At 42.0% G+C, this 12,455-nt stretch overlaps 1 protein-coding gene across 3 annotated transcripts in view; it reads left to right on the top strand.

The window, feature by feature from the left end:
• Positions 1-10,158, top strand: part of LOC126543430 (A disintegrin and metalloproteinase with thrombospondin motifs like) — a 51,213-nt gene extending 41,055 nt beyond the window's left edge. For all 3 annotated transcript variants that reach the window (XM_072285134.1, XM_072285135.1, XM_072285133.1), the window contains 3 exons: positions 3,414-3,549; positions 4,672-4,875; positions 9,687-10,158. In XM_072285134.1, the coding sequence (XP_072141235.1) occupies positions 3,414-3,549; positions 4,672-4,875; positions 9,687-9,776 (430 nt within the window). In that variant the 3' untranslated portion in view covers positions 9,777-10,158. The remainder of the gene's footprint in view (positions 1-3,413; positions 3,550-4,671; positions 4,876-9,686) is intronic.
• The last annotated feature ends 2,297 nt before the right edge of the window (positions 10,159-12,455 follow it).

Here is a 12,455-nt window from a genome sequence, read left to right as displayed (position 1 = left end):
CCACGGCGCGAATATTTTCACGGAGAATTGTCGCCGCAGCAGTGCACAAAGTCCGGAAGCCACTCCTTGCATCAAGATGTCCCATAAAGGGGCCCGTTCAACCGCGCGTGAAAAAAACCGCTGACCAATCAAACACAGACAGATGTAAAAATACCCTTCTAGAAATTTACAACAGATGGCCTGACTACCAGATTGCGCGCATCCGACTGTAGAGAGTGGTGAACACATGGTTACACCAGTGACATGGCCGGACAGAAGCGCGGAAACGCATCTGTTCGTCAGTGACACTGAAAGGGTTGAAAGAGCGGAAATAAAGCAGCATAAGTTGGTTAAAATCAAAGGTGAAAACAATTTGAGAGCATAATTATGAGCAGTAAAATAGCAATTTATAATATGAAATATTAAAAGGTTGGATTAGATTTTGCCAAACAGAAAAGAAACATCACGGTCTTAACTAAAGAGTGACTGCAGCCTCTCTATATGGCTTTCACAGATAAAGAAAAGGCATTTGATTCAGTCGACATACAAGCAGTCATAGAGGAATTACGTAAGCAAGGAGTACAGGACACTTTCGTAAATATCTTGGAAAGTATCTACAGACTCCCCAGGCGCCCTAATTCTCCACGAGAAAATTGTCAAGATACTCATAAAGAAAGGTATCAGACACGGAGACAATCTCTCCTATGTTATTCACTGCGTGCTTGGAAGAAGTATTCAAGCTATTAAACCAGGAAAGCTTAGGAGCATGGCTCAATGACGAATATCTCAGCAACCTTCGGTTTGGAAATGACATTGTCGTGTTCAGAAACACTGGGCACTAGTTACAACAAGTGATTGAGGACATCAACAGAGAGACTATAAGAGTAGAGTTGAAGAATAATATGCAGAAGTCAAAGATAATGCTCAATAATGGACAAGGGAACAAGAGTTCAGGATCTCCAGTCAGCTTCTAGAGTCTATGAAGGAGTACGTTTACCTAGGTCAATTACTCACACGGTACCCTGATCATTAGAAGAAAACGTACAGAAGAATAAATACGTGTTCGAGCACATTCGGCAGGCATCATCAGTCCGTGACTGGAAGCTTACCCTTATCATTAAAAAGAAAAGTGTTCAATCAACGCATTCTACCGGTCTAACATATGGGGCAGAAACTTCGAGGTTGAAAAAGATGCTCGGAAAAACGTTAAGGACCGCACAAAGAGCGATGGAAAGAGGAATATTAGGCATAACATTAGGAGACAGGAAGAGAGCGGTGTGGATCAGAGAGCAAACATGGATAGCCGATATTTTACTTGACATTAAGCGAAAGAAATGGAGCTGGGCAAGTCATGTAATGCGTAGGCTAGATAACCGATGGACCATTGGGGTCACAGAATGGGTGCCAAAAGAAGGGAAGCGCAGTCGAGTACGGCAGAAGGATATGTGGTGTGATGAAATGAAGAATCTCGCCGGCGCTTGCTGGAATCGCTTGGGGCTGGGATCGCTGGGAGAAGCCTTCTTCCTTTGGTGGACATAAAATAGGCCTATGATGATGATGATGATCGTTGTTGCAATCGTAACTGCCTCTAGCGAATGTCGGTAGGTTCTTCTCTCGTTTATCAGCAGAGCGTGCTTGTCCGAGTTTCAAGGAAACAAGGTGTGCGGAAAATAGCTGACTGCTTAGCGCCAACCCTTTGGGAGACGGGAACTCAATAAAATTAATTTTAAGAAATACGTGTGGAGGCAAAAAAAAAAAAAACAGCTTGCCGCAATAAGTAGCCCTACATATTGCGAAAATGATTTATGCGCTCGAAGTCGTGGACGAAGAAAGAGTGCTACTGGACACACGAAAGGCTTGTTGCTCGATGATGGCCCTAGGTACCAAAACGCTTTTGCTCAGCTTCGGGCTTCTCAAGGCCACATTGTCGTTGAAGGCATATATATATTACTGGGTAGTTTTATGGTTGTAAAGAACTTGCGGAATAACATAACTAAATTGATCTATACGAGGCGTCGAACTGGCAGTGTATTGAGGAATGGTTGTCTACTGACTTGTAATATCGGCCACATCTTCATGTCATGTACACGCGTTACTCTATCCAGTATTTCTGAATAAAACGTATAGTTTATTATGATTTCTAAAACTGCACGATTTGCATTTTTCCAAACTTATGTATATTGAGCAAGTGTATCGTGTGAAGTTTGTCTATTTCACTAAGGTGCAAGTGACCGCGTGTATTTCGATACGAAAATGTGCTTGTTTCATCGCTGGTAGCCGCAAACTGCAAGTCGAATGACTTAGAGAACTAGAAGGTGACTTGTCTTTTGCCCATTCCTATGTTTGTTGAACCGTTGTATTCCGTGTAGACGACGACCGTCACCATGATCATCAAGTCGTCGTTGCCGCATTTTTGTCGGATCGCCTCGTCACTTAACAAAATTTCTTCCTACACGTACGTGAAGAAAATTACAACATTGACGCACCCGCTGTAACATTGGGACTGACGTCACTGCAACAATGTCAAGCCAAGAGCTGTTTGTGCTGCATTGCGCCTTCATGCGCTGTAAACTGTGCAGTCGCGTGGCATGATGCTTGGTAGTTTTTTGCGGTATCATGTACCCCGCCGCTATATAGACTCTGAGATTGGCGGTGTCTTTAAATGCATTCCTTGAGGCCACAAGAGGGAATGATTCAGCAAACGAGGGCAACGTTCTAAGCACCATAATTAACGAGAAGCTGGTGTTGTCCACTGTGAGGAGTTGTTGGTGTTGGAAAAAGGATTTCAGAGCAAGATAAACTGCAGCGTGCGCTGGTTAACTCATACGTAGCACAGGCACTACAAAGAAGGTACATGGTTCTATTATATTGGATGAGCCCTTGCTACATATTTGGAAGTACTTTGCTGATATATGATAATTATAAGGAATTACCCCTTAGAAAACTACCTCCTCGTAGATATTTGAGACTGTTCATTAGGTTAATATATCAAGTTCCGTATCCCTCAAGTGCAACTGTATGACACCCTTTGTGGCTTATAACTGATAGGTGTGCAATGCTTGCCGAATAAGTTTGTAAATATTGTAAATGCCGCAAATGCGTGTAATTTTTGACAAACCGCCAACCACGGTTATAGTGGTACACACTTATGTTTTATCATGAGTATATGGGAATTTCAAGCGGTGAGTAAACCTTTTGCCTCAGTATTTTCTTTGAGCAAGCTAGCTTCTGTTACTACAGATTGGTGATCACGCGATGGGAAGAAATGAAAGAGATCACGCATAGAAGAGATGTACATAAACGATCTTTTCTCTGTTTACCCATCGGTGTGCGGAACATTACGTGTGGTAAACATAGCACCTCTCTTCAAATCAAATAGTTCCGAAAGCCACAACTTTATTTGTGCTTAGTGCCCTGACTCTTCTCTTGTGCAGCCGACTACCACCGTCATGCATACACGCCATCACAACAGCAAATTTCACGAACAACTTCTATCCAGGAGAGAACCTCACTCACGAGGCCTTTTGTAAGCTGATGCACCCTGATGCGGAAGATGTAGAGGCTTCCACGGTAAGTTTCATGTTATACCCGAGATCAGACCTATTTTCTCACGTACGCTAAGAGCACATTTCTTTCATATACAATAGTTGTGCTAAACAAAGCTTGAAAGGAGTCTTGTTTCCATGTTTTGTTTAATTCAGTGTTCCTTTTGCACGCCGGGTTAAGCATGTTTTTTTTTTTTTTTATTTTTCCGTTCTAGTATTGCTTTCTGCTCTTGAAAACATAAAGGTATCAGTTTCCTTGCGTATTACAAATACACGTGGGGTATTTCACACCAGCTGTATGCTTCAAAGTTCTAGATTATCAGTTGGAAATATGTTCATGGGGCGTTTTCTGTTGAGAGAGAAACTTCCCTGAAATTGGCAATAACAATAGTAACATTATAACAACATTTACCCAGGTATGCGCTTAGGTGCAAATGGTGTCATCATAAGCACGTTAGTGTTCTTGATTAGGGCAGGTGAAATGTAATCCTGGCTAAGCAAGGAAAAAAAATTGTAGTGAGAATATCACGGAATTTAAAAAAATATCTAGGTTAAATATAAGGGCTCAGAAGGTCTACGATGCAGAAACGTTTTAAATAAAAAAAAAAAGATTATGCAACCAAGAAGCCAATAAGCCACAATACTTAGAGCTTCGAGCGCCTAGTCACAGTGCAATTTTGTGTGCATTCGTCGGCTTCTTTCACGCTCGAAAAAGCGCTTCTTATGTAGCGCGTATTCAGAAACAGCGAGCTGTATCGTGAGCTGTACTTGTCGCGCTACAAGTTCGTCACTGAAACATTTCACCTAAATATGATAATTGAGAAGGTGATTAATTAATTAGGAATAATCATATAATTAGACATAATGCAAAAACTAATCTCCAAGCGACTGCAAACATTACCTTGATTTTATGCAGCTACGAGGAATTCACGTATTTTTACATCTAGGCGCATCATAGCTGAGACGCCCTTATAAGCGAATACATTTCCGCAGTCTTTTCTATTCTTCGTAGCGTAGTCATTCAATAAATGTAAGGGATTCGGGTGCAGCCGATCCCACAGAGAGAGGGATAATTTTCAGTACGATGAAACAATATATTCTGTATATGGGCCCTTAAGTGCGTGTTTTCTTGCCACGTCATTAACAGGAGGATATGTTGGAATGTGATATTCAATGTTGCTGGAATGAAACACTAACCTTTGAAGATCGAGACAGTTCCGGTGGTTTAGAGCGCGAGGCTCGCGACGATGCTGAGACTACAACTGAAGCTGACTCCCAATACACCGACGAAGAAAATTTTTTTTGTGCATATCACCACTTGCTGGATGGAATGGCGTGTGGCGAAAATAAGGTAAATAGCAGCGTATATACCTTCCTCTGAAAGAATCTAAATATTTTTTCGCATCAAAATTTTGGCACACAATGAACGATAGTTTACTACAATAAATCACCATAGATAAAATCGCGTTGTAATATATGTAGGCTTTAATTTATCGAATGATATATTGCAACCTTCCAGGATTGGATTGCGAGACATGTTGAGATAATTTCATTCGACGTACATATCAGATATCGACGTACATATCTTAACTCCTGCAGTGGCTACTTAAATAACCTTGCAAAATATGTAAATATTTTTTTTGGATTCGCGTACACTTGACGCAACCTACTCATCTGATCGCCTGCTCAAAGGGCGAGCCTCAGTTGCCTCTTGGGTTCGGCCTCATTAAATGTATTGTGTGGAAACTGTGAGGTCTTGAAAACGTTTGTCAGCTACGTACCTCACCGTTCGTATACGATCTGTAAGATAATAAAGGTAACAAAAACGCCTCCTTTAAGAAATTATCATCGACATATAAAAAGTTACTCCAAAAAGCAATAATTTTTCTCGGCTTGCGTAAAAGCATAGCCAAAAGTGCAGAAAATTCACTTCTGCCCATGCCCTTCAAAATACCAACTTTGCAGATGTTAGATAAATTATGCGCACCAGCCGCGGTAGCTTAGAGGCTATAGCGTGCTGCTTCTATCCTTGAGGTCACGGATTCCATCTCGGCCTCGGCGGCGGCATCTTGATGCGGGTAAATGCGAAAATTGAGATGTACTAATATAGACAACAAAAAGAGACACCCAGGTATGAAAAATTATTTTGGAGCCACTCACTGCTACTGCATCGTCACTAGATTGTGGTTTCGGTATATAAAAGCCCCGAATTGATTTTCAAAAAATAAATTATGCGTTAACAAAAAGTTAATTCCGCACTCTTTATTGTAGTTCGACAAACAAATCATACCTTTCTAAAAAGCATTGATGGATATATTCTTTTTTCGCGGTAGCACTGTGAGAAAGTTATTTCAGTCAGGGGAAGTGCAGCTTGAAAAAAATCACGATGCTCCAAATAGTTTAGTACGGGCGACTGATTGTATAATTTGGCTACAGTGGGAGCAGAACAGGTTGTGCACCATCTGAGAGACATAGTACCGACAACCGGGGTGCGAACCGAGATCGTTGTTCATCACGTTCGTTCGGTTACCGGCGCGCGCAATTTGCGCAAATGTGGCCAGCCGCGAGGCACGGCCACGTTTTTGGTGACGTCAAAATGACGACAAGCTCCTGTCAATCGTCTTGCAACCGAGCACGTCGTCTGCTAGGCGCAGAACGCGACGAGAGTTGGGAAGTTTGAAGCGCCCATACTCTCGTTACGAGAGCGGTTTCGCGTGGCGCGTCTGGTGGATTGGATGGGATCCAAACGGTGGCTTCGGCCGCAGAATGGCGCGTTCGAATCCAGTACATAGTTTAATTTGACAAAATGACGCTTGCGAGGAGAAATTCTGTTGTTGCATTGGCGTTGCTTGAGGAGGAACGAGAGCAGTAGAGCGGCGAAACGCGTTTGAAGACGTGGCAGAAAGCTAATTCCGGCGTCGCTTTCGTTTCACGAAACGAATAGTACGTTGGTTGTGCGGCGAACTCGACCCCTTCATCGAGTGCCAGCGAGCCAGTGGAATGTTGTTGTTGCCTCTAGAAAAGTGCGCCACTGTTCCCGTAGTTTCTTCTTTTTTCCCCTCGCTGTGCGCGACACCACCTGGGGACAACTAAGTGAAAGTTATAGTTATAAATTGTATTAGTCACACGTTTTAATATTTGAAAACGTGTTTAAGCTTGAGAATAAAAAGAAATACATCTTCAGATAAATATTTTATTCATTGGGAGCCGAGAAACATTTCGTTGTGTAGTATACTGCCTGCAAGCAGAGGACAAACGAAGGAAGCAAACATCCGGGCAGTTAACCTTTGCCGATTGGCTACCCTCTCTGCCCCATTCAAACAAATTTTGCATGCTGCCGCACTGTGACGTTGCAGTAGCCGAACAGAACCCGTATCGAACGAAGATCTTCGATCTCGCCCCTGTAGAAAGACTTCAGCACCAGATAGAAGCTGCAATACGGCGTTGGTAAGAAAGGCGTTATACTCCTTTTGTTTTAAAAGTATGTCTAGAAGGAGCACGCAAATAGATGAGCACATTGTTGAAGTTGCTCTATAGGTCGTCTTATTCCTGGTGTGTTCCTGATGAACCAGGCGTATTCTAGTTTGTGTGCCTTAGACTTGCGAGGGTAGTGTAGGGTCGTTCTTGAATATGGATTTGGGTAAATGATGAAACAATCTTGTCAACGACGGCGCATGGTGATAGGTCTCTATAACGTTATAGGGAGATATTTAAAAAATTGCCCAGATACGAATGGCATTGTTTTGATTTCAATAGGAGTACGGGACAGATGCTTAAATTTGTTAGGCTTTGCTGAGATGGGTGATTTGCGGTAGAATGATGATACGGGGATTAACCAACTTTTGTGAAGTATTTATTCAATTTGTGGCTGCATATAAACATCAAAGGCATCAGTCACCACTTAAATTGCGCAGGCCACATGAACTGAATGTATTTGTGGTGTTTTACGTGCCCAAAGAGCGATTTTTATTATGAGGGCGCGGATTGATTTTGACCGCTAGGGGATCGTTAACGTGCCCACAATTCGCGGGACACGTGGCGTTTTTGCATTTCGGCCCCATTGAAATGCGGCCGCCGCGGCAGACATTTGATGCCATGCCTTCAGATTTAGCAGCGCAATGCCAAGGCTACTACGCCAGCCTGGCGGAACCCTCCTACCCAAGACAGCGTCATACTTGAACTTGCAGCCACGTGGCGGTGTCTTGAGAGAATGAATTTTTGAAAATTATGAGCCATCGTGACGTTGAACACAATTTACCTGCAGATAATGAAATTGAAGCAATAACTTCTGCTACTCCCGCTGACGATGAAAAATAATGTCCATAAATTTTAATTGTGAACAATTTTTCAACGAGAAATGTTTTGACGGATAATGAATGGTATGTTCGTAAACAAGAAAGATAAAGCACGTCCAGTATGCCTGTAAATGCGAATCGAAAAGCGTACAAAAGTTTCCATTTACGTACGTGCATTCATTAGCGTGTAACTTACACATGTGTTCTGGCATTCCTAAAATCATTCTTTAACTTCGTAAGTTGCGTATTTTCATGTCACGTACATGCGTCTCTAGAAGTAACAGCTTAGTGCAAGGTGAGCTGGGGTTTGTAGAGAATGTACAGGGTATTTGAAATGCGGAGGCACATCAATGCCTGCCCAACGGGAAAACCCGTCCATCTGTCTCTCTGTCGCGTAGGACGAATCGCTATAAGAAAATTAGCGTACAAAACGAAACGAAATCTTGAAGAAAGAAACGTTAATGGTGGTAAAGGTTCCATCATGTCCGATAAAGTTGATAAGCACATAGAAGTTTGATAAGGATCTCATCGACTGCAATAAGGTTCTTACCTACCGATTAGGGTTTATACGGGTCATATGTAGTTTGATAACATTAAAAAGGAATGATAATGATTGATAAGGGTGGACACTGGTCAGATCAAGTTTAATTGAATCGATAATGATAAATAATGACAGCGGGCTGCATGGAGATGTGTAAGTGGTGCTATGTTTACGCATACTTCAACAATTTCCCGATGAGTTTCTGTGTGAAACTTTTTAGGAGCACCAAATTTTTAAAATTTCCTTTGGCGGTTATGTAATATAGCCTTTCGTTTAACTACTCGACGAGACGGCCACTACTCCTACAACAAATCAAAATGCTTTATTACATATTTAACACATAAAGCTAATTAACTATTTCATTACTTCACGGCGCATACCTCAATCTAACAATTGTAGCCAGTGAGTTCGCAAGACATACCGACTTAAAGGAAATTCTCAGGACTCCACCATTTTCGAGATAAGAATTTTCAATGTGTCCGACGAAATGCATTGGCGTTCCAGTTTCTTTTATGCTCCACTGCATAAAACGGCGCTTTCTTACAAAAATAGGTGGAACAGCAATGCATTTTTACTGCAATTTTGACGGAGCATACTTCTGAAGTAGTGCCATCATCAGAATTTGTTCCCAGTCAATATGCCTTGCAAACTCAGTTGCTACGATTTGTGCCGTAAAGTAAATACCTTAAAAGGCAATTTAAAAAGCTTTGGTATGGCTAAAAAACGCCCTATATTTCAACCATCCCATAAAGCTTCAACTAAATTATAGTGCACGAGTTTTCGCGCATTCCGCCACCATCAAGGTCCCTCTGCCTATATTTTCTTATAGTTACGGTTCTAAGCGCTACACATTTTTAGGGGTTCCAAACCACAGTGGGCAATCTTATGCAGCACTAATCTCAGTAGCGAGTGGGGCTGTAGCCATCAAGGAAATCATGCACGTAATCGTTTGTGAAAGCATGTGTAGAGGGATAATTTGTTGTGGCTGTCATTGACCCCATGCCGCTAACGCGCACTAAAGTCTCACAAGATGGCACCAAACCAGGGCAAAGAAAAACAGCATAACTGTTCAGAAATGCTTTATTTTTGACTGTTGGAGTTTCACCTTAAGTACGATTGTTAAATCGTTTGTCTTCGACATTCCTTATTTTGTCCTTCCCGCATCGTTAGTCTCAAAGCATTTCGCACTACATATATTTTGCGTAAATCAACGAACTTAATATTGCCGTCCTCGTATATTCGCCAACAGAGCGTGTTGTAGAAGCTTACAAGTCATTCTAAGTTGAAATAGTAGCACTTACCTTTTTTTATTTATTTTCTTCACAGACGTGCTTCCGGGGCTTTTGCAGAAATCATAACTGGACTGAGATAAAGCACGATCATCGCACTCTACGGACGTTTTCGGGCACTTTGTGAAGTGGCCGCATTACATACGCAGTTTTAATTGTTTCTTAGAAAGCAGCAAAACCTTAGCCACTTCAATGGTGGAAAATGCGTTCTAATAGCGGGAAGTTTATTCCTCTAGAGGCGTGTGATACACAGTGCAGAAGGATAACTAATCAATCTTGTTTCGAACGCAAGAGCGTTATTTCAACATTGCTTTGCCGGCACAGAAATCATAGTGCGAAGACAAAACATCTATATGACGATAGCCTCGGAGAAAGTAAAGAAAATCTCATTCAGGTTTTCATGAGTATATTTTATCAGTATTTCTATAATATTTATGTTTTCTCAATATGGTCTTTTCTTGCTAATGATTTGGAAGAAGACACAATAAATATCGTACTGATATTATGCAGCAAGCGTATAATTGTCCGTCTCTTCCGCCACTTTGCTGAAACGGAGTCATAGGGCCGTCCTTTCTTTTCTTGTCTCACGTAATTATTACACGAACGGAGTCACAATAATCAGATTTGATGCGAGTTCCGCAGAAAACTAGCCAGAAACAGGTTATTTTAATTTCCACCTTCAGAAAATATACGTCTGTCCACAAACGAGTAGTCTACACAACACTCATTTTCTATGTGTAGATAGCTTTCAAAACCTGTTTTGTTCTTCCTCTTCCTAGGTTCGCACTGCTTCTCGAATCTTCTTTCTAGCTGCCCTCCTTTCGTTTCCTTTCACTGTTGGTCTACCCTTTCGCATATTCTACCTTGTCTCATGGGCACTTTTAGCCACAGACTGATATTTGACTTCGTCATTCACTGTGTTACCTATCATGTATAAATGAATTTACTCTGTTGCTCAATTGTGTGATAGTTTCTGCTCAATATACATGTATACTGGCTTATGATGGTTTTTTTTAATTTTCATTCTATATTTATCTCATGGCAAATGGTCATAGTTGTTTTACTATAGTTATTCCCTGTTCATCACTACTCACGCCTTCGGTTGTTCAAGGGTCAATGAAAAATGATTATTGTGAATAATACTGTTATCATTAGGGAACTGAACAAAGCAGCATAGCAATGTCTGATAAAAACATGTTACTATTGGATATTTAGCTTTGATCAGAGTATTTGCCCGCCTGTTGACAATATGATAATTGTTTTGCACTGATCCAGCACACCTAAGTTTATCATGTTTGAAAATACCACATAAACATATTATCCTGGTACCATGCTCATATAGCATTGCCAATGAAACACGTACTTTTGTCAAATTACACATATTGTAATTTTTAAAACATTTGCGCGTGCTTCATCTCCTCCTCAACTGCCTAGTCTCTCGAAGCTTAAGTGATCGAAGTTCCATTATGTCAGCTATGAATTGCTTTTTCAGAAGTTGATTTCATTTCGCAGATGTTCTTGTTTAATAATTGCATTCCAATGGGAAAGCACAACTACGTTATCGAATAGACATATGTATTTAAGTTTTCATCATGTTTTCCTAATGCCATTATATTCCCCAAGTTGATTTAAATCAATTCTTGCTCTATTGAAACAGTAATTACCATACTGAAGTTGTTGTTTAACATCAAGAGGAAGCAACATATTGAACTAACAGAATGGGCGCAAACGTAAGCAAGACGCACTTCCACACAGCTGATGCTTAGGGTTAGGTGGTGGGAAGTGCTTACCGAATATACAGGAATAGCATCGATGTACGGCAGGTGTATTTGGTGATCGCTGGAGAGCCGCCATCCTCTAGAGAACAATTCACGATATCATTCAAAAAGCTTCGCGAAATTTTCACAGAAATACCGCAATATCATGATAATTGCACGTCCAAATTGTCCAAACCACTTGCTCCATTGAAGATGTCTGGCCGCTGTCGCATCGTTGAGACAACTTACCAGATAAACAAGTGAACCTTGTGAATGAGTACTAGCAATGGGAATCCAACAGTTGCTACAGTTACTTTGAAGCTTGTGGCCTCTGTGGCCTCCACAGTAAGCATGCACCTCTGCTTTGGAATCTGACAGGACCTTGCCAGACAGGTCGCCCATTGACGTTCCCGACCTCAAGAGGCTCCTCTGTTTTTGCCCTGGAAACACGTACTTCTGTTTCGACAAGGTCTTCTACAGGCAAGTCCACGGTACGGCAATGGGTGCATCCGTCTCTGTTACAGCTGCCAATCTTACGATGGAATGTTTGGAAAGGCGTGCTCTCGCGTCCTTCAGCCCTAGGCCAAAAGTTTTTCTGCGCTATGTGGACGACTGTTTCTGTCTGATTCGGCGCAGCGCTTTGGATTCGTTCACTGCGCACCTAAACAGTCAAGAAAAGGCCATCCAATTCACTGTTGAGACAGAGGTCGACAGCAGACTCCCTTTTTTAGATGTACTTGTCACCAGAGGCGATGGACGGCTCTCGTTCAGCGTGTACCGTAAGGACACACACACTGGCCGCTACCTGAACTTTCAATCCGTTCATCCAGACGCTCACAAAAGGTCGGTTGCTGCCTCACTGCTCAACCGTACGAACCGCATTTGCACCACAGCAGAAAGCCGTTCCACTGACTTGGATCACGTGCGAAGTGATCTCTCGGCAAGCGGCTACCCCACATCCTTTTTGACTGCTGTGGAGCGCCGTCTGTCCAATCCAGCTCGTCCGACCAATCCCCGACCAAGAAAGCGTGCCGCCATACCTTACGTTC

Source organism: Dermacentor andersoni, chromosome 10, assembly GCF_023375885.2.
Source record: "Dermacentor andersoni chromosome 10, qqDerAnde1_hic_scaffold, whole genome shotgun sequence".
Lineage (NCBI taxonomy): Eukaryota > Metazoa > Arthropoda > Arachnida > Ixodida > Ixodidae > Dermacentor > Dermacentor andersoni.
Note: the sequence above shows the minus strand (reverse complement) of the source record. Positions and strands in the feature narration are given on the sequence as shown.